This window comes from Vanellus vanellus (assembly GCF_965231255.1).
Source record: "Vanellus vanellus genome assembly, chromosome: 5".
Taxonomy (NCBI): Eukaryota; Metazoa; Chordata; class Aves; order Charadriiformes; family Charadriidae; genus Vanellus; species Vanellus vanellus.
Window position 1 is genome coordinate 20,042,050 of NC_138910.1, and position 24,009 is coordinate 20,066,058.

At 36.7% G+C, this 24,009-nt stretch overlaps 1 protein-coding gene across 1 annotated transcript in view; it reads right to left on the reverse strand.

Moving 5' to 3' along the window:
• IFIH1 (interferon induced with helicase C domain 1) overlaps nt 1-24,009 on the reverse strand; it is a 31,124-nt gene that overhangs the window by 1,393 nt on the left and 5,722 nt on the right. Inside the window, exons 4-14 of the mRNA XM_082483717.1 lie at nt 17,694-17,774; nt 14,083-14,303; nt 12,627-12,837; nt 9,028-9,245; nt 7,362-7,478; nt 6,735-6,858; nt 6,409-6,645; nt 4,072-4,328; nt 2,437-2,586; nt 1,589-1,750; nt 1,069-1,259 (exon numbers count right to left, since the gene is read on the reverse strand). Coding sequence (XP_082339843.1) covers nt 1,069-1,259; nt 1,589-1,750; nt 2,437-2,586; nt 4,072-4,328; nt 6,409-6,645; nt 6,735-6,858; nt 7,362-7,478; nt 9,028-9,245; nt 12,627-12,837; nt 14,083-14,303; nt 17,694-17,774 — 1,969 coding nt within the window. The remainder of the gene's footprint in view (nt 1-1,068; nt 1,260-1,588; nt 1,751-2,436; nt 2,587-4,071; nt 4,329-6,408; nt 6,646-6,734; nt 6,859-7,361; nt 7,479-9,027; nt 9,246-12,626; nt 12,838-14,082; nt 14,304-17,693; nt 17,775-24,009) is intronic.

Below are 24,009 nucleotides of genomic sequence, written 5' to 3' on the forward strand. Positions count from 1 at the left end.
AACCTTACCCCTTAACAGAATCATTTGGCTCTGACTACACCAAACTGCAGAATATGTGCCCATTCTTACATCATTTAGCTTAGGGAGCACTTGATCTTGAAGGTTACCATTAGCCTGTGCTGAGGGGTTATAAAAATTATTACCCTGTAGTTTGAATTGACTGATAAGACTATGCTGACAAGATAGTTCCACCGTAAAAGCATTTTAATGTTTAGGGCTGCACTCAATTTTAATTTTTTCAACCTATGAGTACTAATTTCTCATTAACTCTTCAAAAAGTCTTTACAAATTATACTAGAGATATGTTTCAAAGAAATGAGAACTCTGGAGGGCAGTAACTTGGTTGGATAGTGTCTGCTGTATAATTAGCAAAGCATGACTGATCTGTAATCTGCAATACCCATTACAAATTTAGTGTAGTAGAACTGAAGTTGAATTAAAACATTTTCTTGGTGTCTTAATTTCCATTATGAGTGGGAAGAGAAAGTCAACTCCTGCCATTATGGCACTGAAAAACACAGTTTAACATAAATGTTTACCAAACTAGATGGCATCTCTTGCAATGGAGATAAGAAGGAGCAAGAACACTTGGAGAAATAAAAGGGATGTGTCACCAGTATGAACATCCTCTAAATATAAAATTGCCAGTGCACAGCTCATGGCCAATATGTTGTTTGAGTCAAACTCTTATCCTGGGTTTGTTACTGGTGTAAGTATGTGGGTAACTGGTATTCATCTTTGGTTACAGTTATACTATAGAATACATACCATATTATACAATAAGTGACCTGGTTAATACTATCACCGGACCTTTATCTTTTTCCAAAGTGTCAAACTCTGGTCATCTCAAAATCAGGGGTAAGAACAAACATTTTATTCAAGCTCATTAACTGTAAACTCCATAGAGCCCAGTAATTGACAATATTGGAATAATCTTCTCTTTTTTTTTTTTTTTTTTTTTTTTCTTTCTTCCTCACAGGGCCTAGAGGGTTATAGGACATGTACAGCCCTGCTGAAAAGAAAATCTGGTTTTGCCTGAAAGAGATAAAGTAGTTCATAAACACTTACTGGAAGTCTTTTTTCACACTGACATGATGCATGTTTTCAATAACTTGTATGTCTTCTCCAGAACATACCAGCTTGTGGCAATTTTTGCATAGGAGTGTTACTAGTGAAGGATTTTTTTTGTATGTTTTGTGCTGATCTCGCTTTGCCTTCATTTGTTTTTCCACTATACTTTGCAACTGCAAATTCTGAATCTAGAAATAGATCAGTAAGAGCACTGTAACATTCTGGTGAAATGACAGTAATAGTTTTCTTTTTCAGTTATTTTACTGAGTACACAGACAACATGACTTCTAGTCAATTCCCCACCCCACCCCCCCGTCTTATAAAAAGGAAGCAGACTTTTCTAAGGGCCCAGAAAACATAGATTATAAAACAAATATTGGGAGAAGGATTCAAGGCCATATGTAGTAGCTAATATTATTTTAAGTTTTCCTTCCCTCAGTAGATTTCAAACAGAAAGTACTCCTTACAATATAAATCAGTCTTCTTTAAAGGGAAAGTGCAGAGTTGCAGTAAATACCTTCTTTAAATACTCTTCCTGTGGCATGTTCTGGACACGCTGAATGGCCTTATACATCATTTTCTCACGGAAAATATTAACATCTTCACGTTCAACAGCTCCTGAGACACTCGAAGCCACAAGTGCATAGGTGCTCTCATCGGCTCGAGCTCGACCGCGAGCCTACAGTTTGCAAGGAGTTCAACATGAACAGCACAATGTTCCCTACAACACTGCACAACATTTGTTCCTAGTTTTGCAATGGAAGACATGTACTGTTCCTTACGCAGTGTCCCCACAGAGCATTTTTTCCCACTTATCTCAGGCGCAAAAAGAGTCAGTGAATACCACATACTGTTTCTGCATTATCATTAAAGATACCTGTGAAATAGTACTCAGGAGATTTGTGATTAGCATAACATTTTGCAAGGCAGAAACTGTATTTTGTCACCAAAAATAAGCACACATTTAAATATTATTATCAATATTAAATATTTGTGTTCACAAATTAAGTGAGAACATGGACAAACTGGTATTCTGATATGCAATTATCTCTTTTTAGCTGTTGGTGGTACAAATGTCTTTTATATCAACCAGTCTGCTGATTATATTCTTATACCTTTTCTATAAGAGACCTTACTGTTTGTGTAGAGCTTTAAATTGATGTTACACCATTACACATGGAGGCAAATTTTATATTGCATACAAACCGAGGATGGCAACCGGAAATGAACCTTGTTACAAGAACATCTTCTCTTTTACTATGCAAGTATTTCAAAATTATCTCCAAAGCCCACGTATATGATTCACTATTTGCATATTGAGACAGAAAAGCACTTTTAAAAGTTACATATCCAGTAAACTCATACCTGCACCATAGCAATTTCATTGGTGACGAGGCCATAGCGAATAACGATGTTACACTCTTTGATGTCTAGGCCTTCCTCAGCTACAGTAGTAGCAATAAGTAAATTTACACTTCCACCTCGGAATTTATCAATGACTTCCCTTTGCTCATTCTGTAAATTAAAAAAAAAAAAAATAAGTATATTAACTTTCAGTATTAGTTTCTGTCATCAGTTTATTCTGATTAAGAGGTTTAAGGAATTATAGTCCAATCATTTCAGAGTGGAGTGCCAAACATCAGTGGCTTCAACAATTGTTTTTAAGTATCTTTAAGATTACAAACAAGGAGTTCCTATTGAATGTTATAGTTGTTCAGCACCTTTTTTGAGGGAGGAAGGAGTAGAAGCCAGTGTTTTTAAAGTAACTGATCTTGGAATTTTGTAGCCCATGTCATAGGTGCTAGGAGTTTTGACAATATAGTTTTTAGTTCTATCATTTTCAAATTCTTTAAGTAGTTATTCAAAGGTTCTGGATTTCTACCACTTCAGTAATTTCAGCTTAAAGTACAGACTTCAGCACTTCCAAGTCAAGTTCCAAAGCACTTAAAATTCCCCATAATAAATAGGGACCATAATTTTAGTGATCTGGGGAGCATCAAAAAGCACAGCAATGATATGCTTAAAAAGCTAAAGCATCCAAAACATGGACTTCTGAATTAGCTGGGTATTTCACACAAGCTTGAGCAGAGGGACAGAAACTTCTTATTTGCTATATTCAGCTTCAAAATGTAGAGGCTATTGTTTTGTTTGTGCAATGTAGTGTACAGGTTAAATACCTAATTTTCATACAAAACAAGCAAAATCTTAAGAGAATAATTCCTAACTTTTCTTTTGAAACTGAGAACAGCTGAAGGAAATGGACTCTGCCCAGCAGTAAACCACACCATTTTTGCTTAAATGCTGAAGTGGCAATTTTATGGGGAGTAAAAAGCAGAATAGAAGAGAGGTTTTAGGATACTGAGGTACCTTGTTTTGAAAATGTTGGTATAAATCATCAGGGAGATGTTGTGTATGAAGTCAACACAATGGTACGAGACAGACTGTTGAGTGATCAATTGTGAAATTTTCACTGCAAATTCTGGCAAATTCCCTTTCAATGATTATGCGTCAGTGTGAAGCATGCATATAAACTGGTATAAGTTGATTAAGCAATGATATCACAAAAAGACAGGCATAATCAACATTGCAATTAATTTTATTTTCCAATTCTGCAACTGAAATATAATTTGAATTACTGTTGTCCCGATGAATATAAACTCATTTAACTATCACATTTTTTGCTATTGCCATTTTGTTCACTTTTTCTTCTTACGCTCCACTACAGTTTGTGTCCCTTTTGACTATATACTCCTCCAGGAAATGGCTGCCTGCTACTCCTATTGCCATAGAATCCAAACCCCAAAAAAGCTTGTTTCTTGTGGAAATAATATTATTCTGACATTGTTATTCACCTATCCTGCCGCTTATGATGGTAAGTTCCTGGCAGGTATGAAACCAGAACTCTGGGCTCCAAACTCCAGTCCATTGTTCTAGGACTAAAACAAGCTGTTTTCTCAAAACGTGTATGAGAGTTGAATGCTGTAGTGCATAGTTCTGTACCTGAGTCATGGGTTTAATTTCACTGTTATGTCCAGCACCAATAAGATAATGGGCCTTAATTCCCACTTCTTCAAATTTTGGGTTATCCTTAATCCACTGGAATAGAGCAAAGGCACTTAGCCGAGTCTTTGTGAAAATAATTCCTCTAGGTTCTTCAGTCTTCGTGAACTCCTCCATTAAAGTGTTTCGCAACTGGATTAGCTTCTCATTTTCATATTCTGGCTTTCTAGCCAACTCTTTCAGCTGTTTCTTTTTTGCTTTAAAAATAGCAGACATACATTAAGAAAAAGTAACCATATAAAGTAACCGCTGTAGAAAAAAACAAAGCAAAGAGCAGCTTTCTATATAATTCTCCCAGCATGTCTAATTCACACCCAGTTTGAAGAGCTGTGGCACACCAATTTATTTTTCAAGTGAGTTTACATTAATTAAAAACACACTAATCAATCAAAATAAATCGCCATTAACTTTTTAACATACACTTTGCCTATATTTCATGGTGAGACTAAGCAAAAGAAAAAACTGTTGGCATACCAGAAGTGGTACAGAGTTTAAGTGCACTGTATTAAAGAGCTAAATCACAGCTTACAATACCTGCAAAACAGTTTTAAAATAACTGAAAATGTCATACAAGGAGAAACAGATTAATATGCACAGCCCTCAGCGCTGACATGTTTTTTATAAATTTGCACATAAATTGTCCTTGGGACATTCATTAGAGCAGGAATCCTCACAAGAAACATGCAATGTAATAGACACCAGGATGGGCATATTGTTATCGGTATTGCAGCTTTTGAAGACATTTCAATAAATGACATTTAAATGAATGACTCTCTTAGGCACTATTGACCGTGATCAGGGAGGATTCCTCATGTGCTTTAATTTTTTTTTTTAATTTCTAATATTTAAAAGGCTATGTCATTGTCAGATGATCATGCAAACACAATAATAGGACTTTAAGGGCGGGACTGGTGCGTTAAGACATTACAATCATTCTGATGTCATTACTCAGGGCAGATTATTGCACTGCACCTTTCCCTATGCAATGGCAGTCTGTATCAGAAACTAATACAGCACTTAGGCAGTGACTTTCTGACTACAGTCTTATTCATATTTTAGAATGTAATTAAGCACATACAAATACATACAAAAAGTAGGTAGATGCAACAAACTCCCACAGTTTCCCCCCTTAGTTAAACCTACACTAAGGGCTGCAGTGAGTTTATCACCCAAAGATGAACTCTGCTCTTAAAAGTTGGAAATAGAAATTCAATAGATTTCCTTCCGTTACTCCTGACACCTTCAGAGGTAAAATTAAAAGAGATTGGAGTATAATTTATTTTTCACTATCAGGTTCTTGGAACTTCATTTACCTGTGAAAATAAAAGCAATCTAGACAACTCCATTTCATTTTTTAGTTAGTTTAACCTTTTGGTTCTCAGCAACCGCTCAATACTGAAATTCTAAATAATGAAGTATAAAGACAGGTATGAAGAGTCATTTAAAAAACACGATGACTTTATCTAACCTAATCTATTTTTTCAAAAGCTTTTTTAACATTTCCTGAATTTCTTAACAATGGCATTCTAAATTTGTAATTCATAGAATACTTGAAGTTGGGATACATGCTGCAGTAAGATCTGTTTTCTTTTGCAGCACCCAGGAGCCATAGGCAGTGCGAGCAAACTTGTCTACCTCTTCCTCATTGTAAAGGCAGTAACGGAAAAAGAGATGCAATGAACATCTGTGTGTCAAGGACACACATGAATGAATCCTAGTTCCAAGGTGAATGATCTGAAAAAAAGGGAACTAACTCTGATCTTTGCAATTTAATCCTCTGTTTAATTTTCTCACTATCTGCTCTTCACCTGACACTTACTCAAGGTCATCACTCCCATCTCTTAGTATACAGACAAACAAACTTTGGTAGAAAGGGTTAGTTAAAAACCCATCATTTCTTTACTTTTGTCTTCCACGTGCTCAACTTTTTGCCCCTCAAGAGTGTCTACTGGAATACACATTCTATCTGTCTGTCAGAGTGTCCTCAGGGACACTTAATTGGAGAAAAGCAGAGAACAGTTTTTACTATCAGCAAAAATAAAGTGCCCTTGGTTGAAAGCTGAAGAACTTCTACCACATGTCGGGACATGATCACACTATGATGTTGTTTACTGTACTCCATACTCCATGAACTGGGACATCCAGATACTGTCATAATAAACAACATGGCAATCTCTAGGATGTAAAAATTAATGGGACTATGCAAATCATATTAGTGCATATTAGCTGGCCCTATGGATTTCAAATATTAAATATCACGATGTATTTCAAACTTACCATGAAATAAACCTATTAGAAATTCATCTGTTTCATCCTGTTTTGATACTGCTGGTTCATCATCATCATCATCATCATCACTCCTTACTGTCTTCTTACTTTTCTCCTCCTTATAAAAGTTATTTAGGTGATTGTATGCATCCACTGTTCGGATGGTGTCATTTATCTGGAGAGCATCATTGTATTTCTTCAAGTGTTCTGCACAGACACGTTCCTTGCGTTTTTCTTCTTTTGCAGCTAAAAGTGAACAAAAAATACAAAATCATGCCTATGTATGGAATAACCCAAACAAATCCAAAGGTAGGATATTTTTGCTACGCAGTTACCTTTTTTCTCTTCTCTAATCACCCACTGTTCATATGGCTGAGTTCCAAACTCAGATTTTGGATAGAGTTGGCAATAGTTTTGAATGTCTCTCATGATCTCAGTAATTTTCTCTCTAAATGGATCCTAGAAATAAATTGATTACTAAAGTAAATAAGCATCTTCTGGCAACAAAAACATTGGCCTGAACTCTTCTAGCTAGTAACACATTAAGTAATTTTGTAAAACGTTAAACTTTAAATTAAAAAAACAAGTAAGGTTGCTAAATGCATTTAGAGTTATGGAAATAAATAGTTCAGAAAATTACAAGAATTACACGGTAATAATAACATATTTTTTGTGAATATAATGTCACTCCAATACAAACATTTCCACTATGGTTCAGAAGGTCTTTTGACCAGGTACCTCAAAAATATAACTCAAATCTGTAAAAATTTAGTTCTATTTGACTTTACTGATACTTTTGCATACAGAGGGAAGCAGCAGATAAATACACACATATTCAAATTAGCACTATGGATCACAATAAATCTATAGAAAAAGAGCATTAGCCAAAAGTTTTTGATACCATACAACACAGTTTTAAAGGGCAATATAACTTCAACACTGATTTGTTTGGAAAAACCTACCCTTCTTTTGTCATCTGCAATCACAGTCTTCTTATACGGTTCCTTCACCTGATTCTTCAATTGGGAGGCATGCTCTTCAACAGTCATGATTCTACGTGCATCAAGATTGGCACAGATCTGGGAGAAAACAAAATGTTATTCCTTGTAATGTTTAATGAGTTATTTCACATGAAAACAGAATTAATGCAACAGAACTTCTCATTCAGATACTGGGTTTTATATAATTTCATTTTCATCCTACAAAAATTGGATACAGACACTACCAGCATAAGAAAGGCCAAATCTTTGAAAAACATTTGAGATAAGGTGAACAAGTTACTTTTTAAGCCAGAAGTGATCCTTGCACACTGGAAAAAACTTGCAGATCAGGGTGCAAAACAGGTATTTTGAAAAGGAAAATATACCATCAATACTTTGGAAGAGAAGATTTTGGAGCCTAAAACAAATAAACAAAACCAATGGTGAAATAGAAAAAAAAAAATGTTAAGAAGTAATTATAAAAGTAAGAGCTGGTCATGACTGTAGAAAATAATTTGAAATTATGTTTCTTGGAACAGGAAGAGATAGAGAAAATTTCTGTGCTAACTAAACGACTGAACTGGACTTTTCATTTGATCTCTTCCAAGAAGAAAATATGTACATTTCAATCACTAAGTCTAAAGTAGTAAGGGGAAACCTAAAATTTTCAGGAGCAGAGAAAACAGGAAAGGAAGTCTGGCAGAAACCTTTTTAATGTCTTTAGCAGTAGTTACCTATTTGAGCTGGCATATTCAGATTACATTTCTTTAGATACAAAACCCAGCATCCTATCATTAAGATTTCAGAGCTGATGAAAAGGAATTCTCTGCTTTTTCCATTGCCAGAAAGATTTTGTCTCAAAATACCTCACCATTCTATCTAGCTCAATACAGCATAAAAGCTTCTTGCAAGCATCACCTATTCAAGATCACATTCTCTTCTCGTTCAATTTGCTAGTCAGGAGTTTTCACTGGAGTACTGGGCTAAATTCTACTTTTGTATTACTAATGTAAATCCATTGAATTTCAAGTAAAACAGTTTCTTTAGAGTCACCGATGTTTAAGTGTAGAATTTAACCAATTATCTTGAGTCAGGTATTTAGGCAACTACACAATACCCCCCTCTCAATGAGTAACTCTAACTACTGTAAAGAAACACATTTATATGCTACCTGTATCTCACAAATGGTTTCTGCTTGTTTAAGTATTCAACTTTGTTTTTCACTTTCTGGATCCACACAAACACCCAGCTTAGTCACTCCAGAAATACAGATACAAAATACTGTGATCTCTCTAGGATTTAGGAATACACAGCAATGGAAAACTAAGATTTTTATTAACTAAAAAACCTCACTATTTTGTGCATTTCTTGCCTCTGATCTTAACTTGCTAATTTTTTTTTCAAGTGAGGCGATCATTTTATTTCTCTTTTCAGCAACCCTACTTTCCTGCAAAGTAACCTTTACTTGTACATGGATTTCCATTAATTTGCAGTGGATCAATTTGCTCAATGGCTGTGAGCTGAACTCCCATTTACACATGAAAAAAAAAAATCAGATTATATATTTGGAGCTCAATATTGACATTAAAAGTTTTACTTAAACAAGACAATATCCCTTTGGTGGTTTGCAAATGTGAGGGCTATTTACTTTCAGAATATGTTCTTCAGCTTTTGAGTTGGATGTTGCACCTCCTACACCAGGTGAGGCTGTAAGTCCCAGAATCTGAGGCTGTGGGATCAGCGGTTTGTTTTCTTTTGCCAGCTTCCTGTTCTTCCTCTTTTCTTTTAAGTAACGTCGCATTATATTGTTGTAGACACCTTCCTTTTGAGTGTGATGACACTCATCGATAATGATGAGTGAAAAATCTGAAAAAAAAAAAAAAAAACAAAAAACCCCAAACCTAAAAATGATTAATTTTCTTTCAAATGTAGAATTTGTGTGAGTAAGTCTTCTTACAGGTAAGGACACTGTTGGTGAGAACCAGTCAGTTTATCGGAGCCCTAACGTATTAGGAAATTTTGTAGCACTGGAGGAAGGCGTAGATGGAAGCTGTACATATTTCATAGACCATGGGATCTTTGCTGTGCTCCTGATGTGTCAAGGACTTTTATATTTCATGTAATGTAGGAAGCTTTTCTATTTTTGCAAAATTAATCTGATGGTATAAAGAATTTCAGAGAGACATTTTTAATAACAGGTGCTAAGAACATACCGTAGTTTAAATCACTCCTATCTTTTATATCCACAACTGTATCTGACAAAATACACAGTTTGTTTATGAAAAGATACATAACATGTTAGAGGCCTTTCAAACATTCTAGAAAGGCCTGTCCTGATCCAAATATGCTTCCACTTTATAGCAACACAGAGATTTCCTCCCTATTCCTGTCCAATGAAAAGATTTATATTACTTTATGGATGTGTCATTGGAAAGAACAAGCAGATGGTGAGAGCACTACCAATCATCTCTCCTTTGTAGCTGAGGAAACTGATGAAGATTTAGAGATGTACTACGTGCTTTTTAGTCAGGTCATATTTACATGCAACAGGTACTGTACGATAAGGAAAATTAAGAATATTTTTTGTTTGTTTTAAATTTATTACAAACACAGAAAACATCTCCTTAATCTATTTGCATATGCAGACAGTGACATATATTTCAAGGTTCTGATTTGAAAGACTCATGAACATTTTTCTGTTTCTCTAACAGCAAAACTGGTTTATGGAGCTCCCACTGTTCCCCTAGCTGGCCAATAAACTCTGCATGTCAAATTCCCTACAAGTCGACATTGTTTCCTGCAATATGACAAATGTTTGTGGAAATGACTGTAAAGCAGGTCACTGAAATGATCAGGGTTAAACTTTTTTTTTTTAAATCCAGATGATTTCCATAGTCTTGTTTACATATTAGTGTGCTCAAACTGTTGCATCACTACCAATGAGTTTGCAACAACTGGTAGCAGAAGTTGGAAATTAACAGAGAGATAGCACATTCTCAATTGGCCCTTCTGCTGGAGAAAGTATCATGTAACTTCATCTTTAAAGAACCTAAATAAAGGTGGAGACTGGACAAGAGAAGGCTCCAGGGAGACTTTTAAGCCTTTCAGTACTTAAAGAGGGCTTGTAAGAAAGATGGGGACAAACTTTTTAGCAGGGCCTGTTGTGATAGGACAAGGGGTAATAGATTTTTAAACTGAAAAAGGATAGATTTAGACTAGATATAGGGAAGAAATTTTTTACAATGAGGGTGGTGAAACACTGAAACAGGTTGCTCAGAGAGGTGGTAGATGCCCCATTCCTGGAAACATTCAAGGTCGGGTTGGATGGGGCTCTGAGGAACCTGATCTATTTGAAGATGTCCCTGCTTACTGCAGGGGGTTGGACTAGATGACCTTCCAACCCAAACTATTCTGTAATTCTATGTCACTGGGGAAATCTGATTGTCTTCACACAAATGGTTCAGAAAGCTAGTTTGGACTGATGTGGTTTCAAACCTAAATTTATATTTATTTCTAAGATTTCTACATATTGCAAGACTTCAGGAGCAGTTTCTCAGATATTTTGCCAACATGAAATTAATCCCTTTGATTTTGACCATCATCTCTGTAATGCGTATTCCTCTCATTACTCAGGAAAGACCTAACACACCAGAAGAGATGTGCTTCTACTCAGAAAGTGATACACAGCTTTTAGGAAGCCCACACAGTGACTTCAGTCCTTTGTAAAGAGGGTAAACATTTGGTAAAATGCAGCTAAGGGAGTCCCCTCCATCTCATTGAGGCTGGAATTCTGTGTTACATGTAATGAACACCTCTGTGGAAACACATGAAGAAAGTATGAACAGAAATTAGGAATGAAAACCATATAACTAATTAGGATGGTTTATACAGGCTGCGAGTTAACCAAGTCATAGCCATAAAAATGGAGCTGGCTCTGTTCAGGCTTGCTTGGCTTCAGTTCAGCTGAACTTAGTAGCACAGGTGTAATAGCATGGAAACACGGCCCTGTTTGCAAGGCTACCATAGCTCTGGAAAAAATAGAACTCTTTATGAAGAAAGCTTTGCAAGGTGTGAAACATATTCAAAAAAACACTTCATTACACAAGCTGGCTGGGACTCAGCCCAATTCTGATCACGTCAGAAGTTCCTGTAGAAATGTTCAGGTGCCTCTATATGGCGTTCCCAAATGATTCAGATTTGGGAAGGTTTATTAACATAGGTGTAGTGGAAAGGAAATCAATACAAGAAAATATCTGGTACTGTGCCTAGATTAATAAAAAAGCCTTCTGAAGGAGAGGAGGCAATTCTGAGGTACGTAAGTAGCTCTGCAGGAGTTAGTTTGGATCAAGCAGTACTCCAGTCAGCACTAGGCACTAATAGACACAGACTGACTCCTCATGTTTCTCTGCTGTCTTTGTAACACCCAGACAAGTACTTCCTTTATCTCAGATCCATTATTTTGAATATTATAGCTCTGATATTCATCCTGCACCATCTAAAAGAGTTGACTGCATGCAGACAAGGGGAGAAGTTGACATCTCACAGACAAGAGTCAGTGAAGCCCAAATCCTGGAGCTGAAGCCATGGGCTGTTCCATTATTTGTACGTCACAGGCAGATAATACCATTTTCTTTCTGATCTCCCATAGATATGTGGCACTTTAAGATTCAGGGCAAACAATTTTACCTCATCTCATCTTATATCTTTTGTTTTCTTCAACTTTCTTCATCTGTTGTAGGGGACCATTATATCTGCCAACCTCAGAGAGATACAGTAATAAGTAATACTATCTCTGTACGTTAGAAAAATGGTAAGAGTTTGAAGAACACAACATTTATAAAAGATTGGCTTTTATCTTGTGTTCCATCATATTCCTCAAACTACTGACTACGTTTGAGTTTTTATAATTTTTTTCTCATCCTGTTTATGGCTTCTATCTGATATAACTTAATGTTCTACCAAGCTTGCAATATGGCTGCATTTGCACAAAGTTGTGCTTGAGCTATATAAAATAGGAAGCATAAAAAATAGTTAGTACAAATGAATTATAAGAGTCTAATTTGGCTTGAAAAACTGCATGCTCATTAACTAAGATCTGGTTTTGACTCTAAATACAGCTTGCATTTATGAAACCAGTCAACTGAAAAAACATTAACTACTGAATGTGGCACATTTTTACTCTGCAATTTTCCTGAATAGAGACATACTTTTAGTACTCCTGTAAAAAGTTCAGAATTAAAAACTTGCCTGATAAGTGGACACCTTCTTCATCTTCTTCAGCTGCATTTAACAGTGAATTCTCAAGGATCTGTGCTGTACTGATGATGACATCATTTCTTCTGACAACTTCAGGAAATGAGATTTTCAGCCGAGAATCACCACTTAAACCAATAACCTGATACCAACGCTTCAGGAATGGATTAAACTCCTTTCGTAAATGCTGTTCTACCAATGGTACCTGAATAAAGGTTTCCAAAGAATTTAAACCAGAACACACATAGGATTAAAAATATGTGCCTGTTTGCCAGAAATGTTATTAGGTCAACATACACTTTATGAAAAATATACTTTTTTAAAAAAGCAAACATCCCCTTATTCACTGCAGGCTAGGATTAAAAAAAACCCACCAAACACAAAAACCAAACCCAAGCAATAAAAATCCCCAAACCAACCCCTTCCCTCCAACTGCTCCTACGAAACCTTTTTGTCCCAAGAACTTTGGATTAACTGTGCCTTAGAAAGAACAAATAAACCACGCATGCTCTGGCTCTTTAACTGAGCTTATAACATACTATCGATTTTATTCTTGTAGGAGGATATGGTTATTTTTTATTCTTTTAATAAAATTCTTAAATGTATTTCTATATTTTAATATTACAATAGAAGATTAATTTATATTATATGTGCGAAATTTAACTGTCAGAATCACAGTAATTATCAGAAAATCTGACAGACTATTCCCTAACTACTGTGACTCATTAGGTGGCCTTTGTTACCAAATCCAAACACAAAATGTGAAAAATATTTTTGTTTTTTAAAAATATTATTTTAGTTCTGTTCATTCTAATGTGAAATTATATTTTTTCCAATAAAGTGTTACTAGGGCACATCTAAATTTTCACTTGCACAGGAGCTTTATGCCTTTAAACACAGCTACATCTGGAGAAGCTGAGAAATGTGTTTATATTCATTTTACAAGTGCTCTATTAAGAGTGTATAAGGTTTGAAAAACACAGTTTCTTTAAAAATCACAGAATCACAGAATCACAGAATTATCAGAGTTGGAAGGGACCTCTAGAGATCATCTAGTCCAACTCCCCTGCTAAAGCAGGATTGCCCAGAACACATTACTCAGGACTGCATCCAGGCGGGTCTTGAAAATCTCCAGGGAAGGGGACTCCACAACCTCCACAACCTCCCTGGGCAGCCTGTGCCAGTGCTCTGTCACCCTCACCGTAAAGAACTGTTTCCGTGTATTTGAACGGTACTTCCTATGTTCTAACTTGTGCCCATTGCCCCTCGTCCTGTCACTTGGAACCATTGAAAAGAGCCTGGCTCCATCCTCCTTCAACCCACCCTTTAGATACTTGCATGCCATAATAAGGTCTCCCCTCAGCCTTCTCTTCTCCAGGCTAAAGAGTCCCAGCTCTCTCAGCCTTTCCTCATAAGGGAGATGCTCCAAGCCCTTAATGATCCAACATACCTTATTAACAAGAACTATAACTTTTCCAGGCTCTGATGCTCTTTTCTTCTTATCCAAGTGATCTTTGGTAATGTAAACAGCCACTCTGGTTTTACCACTGCCTGTAGGCAGACATATTATGATATTCTCCCCTTTCAGTGCTGGCTTTGCAACTTCCATCTGGTAATCTCTCAGGATAAGATCTGGCTCAGGTGAAGTTCTGCTCTCTAGTTCATCTTCATCTAAGGGTACAAAGAAAAAAAGTAGCAAACCAGAGGCATAGAACATTTATCAGAATACTGAACAAATGTCAAAGGGAAAAATACTAATTTACTATCAGAAGCATCTCCTGAATAAAGAGAAACAGGGCATATTAGCATAGGCAATGCTGCTCTGTGGACCTGGATCAGAACTGCTTACATCCAGTCACCAACGAGGGCAGGTGAAATAAGCCACAGTGTGTCTTCACCCATCTATGTTGACATGACTATTATTATGTGTGAATTCAAATGACACAGTTCAGTAGCACTGGAACCAACAAAGGTTTTGTTCAGACCTGCACTATTTATAATCTGCCCAATCTTATGTGACGTTGTCTTTCATCGGTACTGAAATTTATTTGGTTGCAAGTGAGCTACCTTATCAAATACTTCCCAGAGGATGAAAAAAAGGAGCCATAGAAAGAAAAAGAGATAGGGACCACTTAAAAAATGACGAAGGGAGTTATAAAGTATAAAAATCAAATAGATAAGAAAATTCAATTGCCCATACAAGACAGAGCTAACTGCAGAATGTATCATGGTAGATTGCGCTGCTTCCAGACTGACTCATACATAATGCAATCAAGCTGCTCACTAAAAAGCTATATGCACTTGCCATCTGAAGGCCAAAACATTCCATCTATCATATCAAATGCAAAGGCAGAGATTTCAGATCTACGGCTCACAGGTGAAACAAACAACCTTCAAAAATTAAAAGTGGAAAAATGCTGTTAAATTACTTCAGGCAGTAAGAAATGCATACCAAGTCTCTTGAGTTTACATATATTTAAGAAGTCAGAAATTATATGTATTAATATCAGAAGGATTTATTTCCATGGAATTTTGGGCTTTTTTTTTCCTCTACAGATCTGTTTAAATCACCCTCCAAGCATTTATTGTCCTCAGTGAAGAAAAGGCACAAATTCATTCTACTAGGCTAAAAATGAGGGGGAAAAAACCCTATAGTTTTATTTCCTGATGATTTCATTAAATGAAGAATCATGAGGATTTTATTATCACTGATACATTACACACAAAATAAGTGTATTTTTCTAGTATCCCTGATTCCATTAAATAAAATTAAACTAACAAAAAGTAATGAAGCTTGATAAAATACTGCTGATGGAAACATCCGAATGCCATTCTTAAGTGTTTTTTGCTTGTTTTGCCTTTTAGTGTGAGTGCAGTACTACCTGGAACACAGGGAAATTCACACCAGAGAGTACTTGCTGTTACTTATCTGACTTCTACTACTCTCTTTTGAGGAAGAACGTTGTTTGCTTTCTGCTTGGGTAAATTCAATCATATTGAAACTAGCACTTTATCACCCATCTGTTTGGTTAAATTTCAGTTTCTTAACATCCTCAATTAACTGTCCAGGCCTAAAAAATATTTAACTTAGCTCTCTCCTAGCTTCCTCAGCCCGTCTAGATAAAGGCTAATACAGAAATCTTTTCACAGGATATGATTCCATTAAAGAATTTTCATCATGCACAGTGTAACTTTAGGGAAGGTGTCTGCCTTCATACAAGGCTGACATGAATTGCTGCTCTGGGCTAAAAGAAACATTATAATTATTCTTCTATTGTCCTAATTCCACCATTTTTCTTAAATGTAAAATGATTCTTCCACAGAAAACTGCAACTCAATCCACATGATTCTTTGCATTAAAATCCAAATCATGCCAATGCATTAAGACACTATCCAAACATCTGCTAATATAACTGCCTTATTGCAAAATTTCAAATTATAAAATCCATAAATATCACAAAGTTCATCTGTATCTCCTTAGCTTTTTTCTCATAGTTGTTCTCACTGAGTTTACTAGGTGTGATTAAAAAGCATGAATGTTTTTTAAAACATTGTAACTAGTTGTTTTTAAAACCCACGTGTAAACAGAACATACAGCAAGAAAACATTGGGAAAAAAATCTATTCTGCATTCTTCACATTAATGTAGTGATTTATTGTTTTCTGCTGGACTGCTGGACATAACCAATGCCCAATGTACTTTTCAGGAATCTCAAAGGATCAGGCCATACATATTATATTTATGCACTGCCACATAGCAGTAGCCTGTATCAGCCTGACCAACTGATACAGTGTGACTGTCCACAGAACAGAGAAGTTTCTGTGCCCAGACATTTCATGTGACACAGTGAGGAAAAAAATACAATGTGACTGATGAGTCACCTCAGTTGATGCAGAAGTGCAAAGTATATTCTTCAGGGTTAGCAATTCATAGACTAAAACCCTAGCTATAGGGTAGCAATTTAGATCCGAGATATCCTGAGTTTTCTGTGTACATATAAAATACTTGGATTTTAATATTTTAAAACCTTGAAACTATTTTAAAAGATTTATAGTAAACACTTTGCAGGCATATGATATGTAACATTTACAATGACTTTACTGATCTAATAGTAGCTTAATTAGGCAGAGCTGGCCTGAAAGGTACCCAGATTATTTCTAGCCCTTGTACAAGACACAGTCCCAGCACAAACTTTATAAAGGCTATATCCCGAAAGGTAACTTGTTCCTCTTGAATTCTGTGTAGGCAAACACAGGCTGTTCCCTATGGTGGACAGCTGCAAAATTGTTCTGCCTGAAATCTAAGATTAAAAAAAAAATAAATTAAAAAAAAATAATTGGGATGTCTTTTACAACAGCAGTATTTAATTTGGCTCAGAGTATATAAATAGCAAGTTCATATCTGTCCGCAAAGTTTTACGAAAACACAGTCCAATATTTAGCTTAAAACTATATTTAGAACTTGCACATATGCTTAAATGTGAGCTTTGCAAAGGTCTTCAGATTGTAACCTCCATTGATTAGGTTCTTTTACAAATAGGGCTACTGAATTACTTAGGTCCAAAGTGGACCTTCGTTACTGTTCTGCAGATACCCTGGAAATGCTTCTCCTCACCCTTAGATGCCTCTAAAGCATGTGCTATTCCCTCTCACTTACCCTGTGCAGGGGCCAGGCACAGTCTAGCTCCTCTCTGAGAGCAAAAGAAGCACATATATGTGGCAGCATTATGAATATCTGTACAGGCAACTGCACTGGATGACTTATGGAAGTCCTTTCCAGCCTATGTGATTCTATCATTCTGCATCACTGACTATTTTGTATGACGATGATGTCTAGAGACCTATTCAGGCAATCTCGGAAAATCAACTCTTTTGGGGCTGAGGCTTAAGTCCACACCCATAAAAATGGCACCTGTTTTCCAACAAAATAAAAGGAAGTCTGGGATCTAAATGCTGTGAACTACAGTTCACAGTGAAAGCCTTCCACTGATTTTTGTTCTAGCCCGTTCACAGAGTGCTTACCCTTATTTTGCAATTACTAAATAACAGAAGGGAAACATACCTGAATCACTGGTCGTGCAGCTCTGTCCCAGGTTTTCATTCAAGTTACCAACACTTCCATCTCCTATGGAGACATCTGACTCTAAATGAAAAACACAAACAAATGTTGTATAGTATATTTGCTATACAAATATAAATTGCAAAAGCATGTTGTTTGCTCTCTGCCGAAGTTGTTAAAATAGGCTAGACAAATGTCTGGCAGGGATGGCTGAGGTATAATTTCCTTTAGTAACTTTTTCTTAGGTAAAGAAAAAAACTGTGAACAATATAGTTCATTTTCTTATGGAAATAAATATGGATTAGAAGATGAAAATGCAGAGGTAAGGCAATGTGGGTCATGATTTATTTTTGTCAGACATCTATGTTCTGTTTGTTTTGAAGCAAAGGTCCAGACACGATCACGCACATGATCTCCTCTAGTTAAACTTTACTATATCTTTTCAGAGGCAGCTGCAGAGCCAAAAACCCCACCTCATGTTGGTCTACTGGATAAGCAGTGCTGCTGGCAAAGTGAAGACATTATCTTTTACTCCCTATAAGCCACATGAGTTATATCTGTCATAGAAGAAAATAAAAAACAGAACTGTGATTTTTTTTTTTTCCAGAAAACGTTTCTTCATGTAACATGAAAAGAGTAAACCATAGTTCCCAGGTAAATAAAAGCAGAGAGGAATTATTAAATCTTCCAAACTGTTTGCAAATAAAAGCAGAGACCAACAATTTTGTTACACCCAATAGAAGACTTGGGACACTGCCACAGAAATCTTGCAATTTTACTGTCCGTATTCTAATGTCACGCTCTCCCTCTGCTGGGCAATCAATATATTACACTGACATTTTCAGTCACAAGTGTAATTTATATAGCTAGATTTTCCAAAACTCAGTTCTGTTAACATCTAAAGAGATACACAGTTCTTCTGGGAAAATCTGCTGCTAATAGCCTCACCCTGCACTTTCATCTTCTCATAGTATGCCTAAGAAATCAGTCAGAATAATAGCATTGGCCTATGTTTTGCTTAATTAGCTAGTGAACTTGTGTCCTATCAAGTTTTTCACAGGTTTGTCCAGTGAATATCCCATTATGGTCCATATCCATATTTTCCCCAAATTATTGTCCCCAACAAATAATTCATAAAGCAAAATACATGCTGTGAATGAGGGCTTAGAGCTAAATAGAAGTTCTAGTGTCTTAGAATGGTACTCCTGAAATATAGAATCATAGAATCATAGAATTGTTTAGGGTTGGAAAGGACCATGAAGATCATCGAGTTCCAACCCCCCTGCCATAGGGCATACACAACAAAATCTTGGTAAGTGAGGTGGAAATTAAACCTAGTCTGCATTCAGTAAAAATATGAAGCTTTGACATTCCTTTATGCAAGTTTTGGTCTCCTTCAAAGGTGAATGAAGAACAGAAACAAAACTGCTACTTCACATAATGTGTAACAGAGACAACAGAAATGAAGCTACCTTAGCTACCACTAGGAGTCAAGTATGCTTAAGTATTTTTAGTTTTTCTAACATAACCATATAAAGTAATGCAAACATCTGTCTTACTGTCCTACAGCTTTCAACATATATTCCATACAGACCTCAGAATCTGACCCAACTATGAATCACCCCACCACCTGCAGGAAGTATTATGATGGGCAAGGGCATTGAAGACTTTAAGCACCCAAATTAAAAGCCTAGTCTCCTCAACAGAAACACACTTAAAAATATATATTCACAGCAGAAGACTGATTTATACAAAATTTCCCTAGTATTATATAATAGCATGCATTTAGTATCACATTAAAAGAGAACACTGTCCTGAAAAAAAGGAAGAAAACATCACCAGTCGTAATCCACGTTCAAAGACATGCAACAAACTATAACATAGCATTAGTGGGAATTCCAACTATGAAGATGCCACTGCAATCTCTTGTTTTCACTTTCTAGGAATAGATGTGGATAGGAAAGAGAGGACAAAATTAAAATTAAACAGATCCATTCCATGTGGTCTGCCATCTAAAATGACCTGAATATACTGAAAGATATATATGCAGCAGAGAATATACATTCACAAAGTTTTTTGTGCCTAATTATCTGAATTACAATGTGCAGCACATATTACAAAATAATCTGGCTGGATGGTTGCACTCAAAGAGTTGTGGTCAACGGCTCTGTGTCCAAGTGGCAAACAGTGAACTCCTCCTGGTGTTCCTCAGGGGCCAGTACTGGGACTGGTACCGTTTAACATCTTTGTTGGAGACATGCATGTTGGGATCAAGTGCACCCTCAGCAAGTTTGCCAAGGACACCAAGCTGTGTGGAGCAGCTGACATGCTGGAGGGGAGGGATGCCATCCAGAAGGACCTTAGCGGGCTTGAAAGATGGGCACATGCCAACCACATGAAGTTCAACCAGGCTAAGGGAAAGGTCCTGTATGTGGGTCGGGGCAATCCATGCACAAACACAGGCTAGGCAGACAAAGGATTGAGAAGAGTCCTGAGGAGAAGGGCTGGTGGATGAGAAGCTCAACATGAGCTGGCAATGTGTGCTCACAGCCCAGAAGGCAAACCATATCCTGGGCTGCATCAAAAGAAGCATGGCCAGCAGGTCGAGGGAGGTGATTCTGCCTCTCTGCTCTTGTGAGACCCCAGCTGGAGTACGGCATTCAGCTCTGGAGTCCTCAGCACAAGAAGGACATGGACCTGTTGGAGAGGGTCCAGAGGAGGGCCACGAAGATGATCAGAGGGCTGGAGTACCCCTCCGATGAAGACAGGCTGAAAGAGTTGGTGTTGTTCAGGCTCGAGAAGAGAAGGCTCCAGGGAGACCTTATAGCAGCCTTCCAGTATCTGAAGGGCACCTACAAGAAAGCTGGAGAGGGACTTTTTGCAAGGGTAGGTAGTGATAGGATGAGGGGTAATGGTGTCAAAATGGAAGGGGGAAGATTTAGGTTAGATATTAGGAAGAAATTTTTCACTGATGAGGGTGATGAGGCACTGGAACAGGTTCCCCAGGGAAGTTGTGGAAGCTCCATCCCCTGAGGCATTCAAGGCCAGGCTGGATGGGGCTTTGAGCATCCTGGTCTAGTTGAAGGTGTCCCTGCCCATGGCAGGGGGATTGGAACTAGATAATCTTTAATGTCCCTTCCAACCTAAACCATTCTATGATTCTATGATCTCTCAACAGAAAACATCAGTGGTGAAGTGAATTACACAATATTTGTCTTCGAAATGAAAGGTGAATAGAATGATGTTTTCCTTTTTCAACTGTGGCAACTTTTGTGAATTATTTTAAAATAAAATTAAAAAAAAAGTAAGCCTTTCCAAAACAATGAAGTTGATATTCTAACTGCTGTTTTCAGCCGCTTTCACTAGTCTTCCCTTACAGTGCTACTTGCACATTGTAACACAGCACATTCCACAGAAAGATTTTCAGTCACTTTGCACTGACCAATAAGTATAAAAACAATGGAATGCAATGAAAAAATATGGATTTTAAAAAGTATTTCTTCACTGTCCTGTGCTACATTATGTCACAGAATAAGTTTCAAACATCAGGAAATCTAAATGAAGGACCCAAATATAAACAGGATATTAAAATTGGTCCTATTTTCAAATTAATGGGCAGATTTTCTAATCTAAAGCATTAAGGGACATTTTGTAAGACATTATTGAAATCTCCAGTTAATTACAGTGCAATTATTTGTTCCAATCAACTTTTTTTTTTATGAAACAGGCCTTGAAAAACAATTTAAAGCACTGTTTATAGAGGTAATTGTAGCCTTAATCCAAGTGTTTAATTTCTGAACTTGTAAACTTACTGCTTTTGTGTTGTTTTTTGTGTGTGCAGTTTCTTGTCTGTGTTTTTGCATGCACAATTTTTCTCTAGTTTTCTCTTAGACTAAATTATGTATTTCTACTTTTTCTTTATGACCCTACTGCCCTCATACCTTCTGACTCCCTCTGTCTCAGCTACTCCAATATAGGGTTCAGAGAATTCTTTAGATACAATGCAGATTGCAATAATTTCAAGTGACTTGAAAAAGCTTCTTTCTTTCTCCTTGAAATTTGTCCTTGTCAATACATGAAGGAATGGTGGGAGTATACTGCAAAACTGACAACACTTGACAGCATCAAATTGCAAATTAGGTGGGTTCCCAGCCTACTTGGAAGTAGAATCCGGACTCCAGTTGTATTTTCAGCTGCCTGGTCTATAAATACAGTCTTATGAGATCATGAGAAAAGATGGAAATGGAAAAAGACTTGAGCGCAGTTAAGTCTGTGTGTACAAGTGCATAGTGATCAAAGCTTACTGCACTTCAAGATGGCTGAATGTGAGTCAGTTTCTCTACATCCATCTTCATACAGCACTGTCTCCTGGCAGCCCTGGCTATGTTGCTTCTACTCTGCTAGTTTAGTTCAACTCAGAAGTGTGTGTTTGCAGTGAATCTGTCAATTGTCCCCACTTACGCTACTTTGGTTCATATCACAGAGCTGGTTTGGATCAGAAGAAATGAACTCCTGTTGGCTGAAACCAAATGAGACGTGTTCCAGCCACTTGCAGGCATACAGTCCACACCAGACTGAGGTAAATCTGAATCAAATTGCCAAAATTCACGTAGAATGTACACCCTTAGCACCATTCCATTCCACTGAACACATCTGCTCACCTGCACAAACTGCTAGTACCCACAGTACAGTTCAGTGCTGAGGAGACCACAGTTTTCAGGCTAGAATTAGCTTGTGGCAGGCTAGTTAATTGCTAATACATCTAGTTATCTGTAACCTTCAACCTGGCAAGAGTCAGGTAAAAGGTCAGGCTAACAGCAATGAAAACCCACCCTCAGTGGCTACAATTAAGAGCCTTAGCCTTGCCCTGAAAGGATCCTAAGAGTGAGGATAACTCAGTCTGATCCATTCTGAATCATCATTAAATATCTCACACCTTTTCTTTAAACTGCCAAGTTATGTCCTAATCCAGGAAAACCAAGTTGATATTTTTGCTGTAGTTAATAATTCACTACTTGCTACAAAACATTGTGATATGCTGTTAATATCATGCTAAATGAGAAATAGGCTACTACTGTTGCACACTGAAAGGCTGCAGTTTTCAGAGCCAATTTTTTTTTATTTATTCATGTTTGACAAAAAAAGAGCAGCCTTAGCTGTCGTACTCCTTTGGCTGAGTAAGCCCACTAAAATCATTTCAGGCAGGATTTATCTCAGTTTTAACTATTGTTTGAGCTCCATCTGAACTTGTAACACATATGAATGGTTCCTCAATCATACAGCATATGTTTGAATCATTGGTTCTCAGCTATGTCTGCGAATTGTTGCTGGTAATCGCTGTTGCTCATAATCAACTCCCAAGGCATGTAAAAGTAGATCCATATGAACAACAGGCCACAACAATTTCTAAAAATTTGTACTAAAAAATGTACTTTTGAGCACGTGATGTAAGTGACAAAGGTTGTTTGACGCTTTGTAGATATAAATCCTTAAAATAAACAGAAAAATTACTTGCTGGACAGCACTAAAGGACTTATCAAAACCAAAAATGTTTTCCAATATAGAATTACCAGCCTTCTAGATAGAAGTACTTAATACAGTTGCAGTTATAGTGGTGCAGAAATGTTCCTCTTGACTTAAACTTTGTCAACACTGGGAGGAGTTGTCAATGTAAACCTAATGTTTTCATGGGACAGTATAAACCTACCATGAATAGGTCTGAAAGAAAGTATTCATTTAATACTATTAATATTTTTAATTAACAATATTAAATATGTTTGAAAATGACTCGTTTCTTCACACAGTACATTAAAAAATAACAATACAAAGTTGTTAGAAGTGTTACTAAGAGGAAAGGAAGATCATTAATGTTGCTTAACTATAAGAGAATCAAGCAGCCCATAGTAGATAAAAACATTATCACTACAACCAGGATACAGAAAATGTCTACATGAAGGCTGCACATAGTGTGCTACAGATTTTTTGGCCATATCCTCTTAAGCCATTCTGTACTGTGCCAGCAAATTGGTTTCTGAACCAGCTCTTACCTTTCAGATTAATTAGTTCAAGTATGACAACATATTGTTGTCCTAGAGCAAAAATTTGAACTGAAGTGAAAAAATTTGTAGATCTGACCCTTAAAATTGCTACTGCTTTTAATTCATAGCAAGACATGGAATTTACTGCTTCAAAAAAACCAAGATTTACTTTTTCCATTCATTCTCTTCATCTTGACAGTGCCATACGTTCCTGAATTTTTGAGCAAGATGGGAGCTAATGCACCAAGAATGTTCTCTGTTACTTACAGTTACTAAAGTTT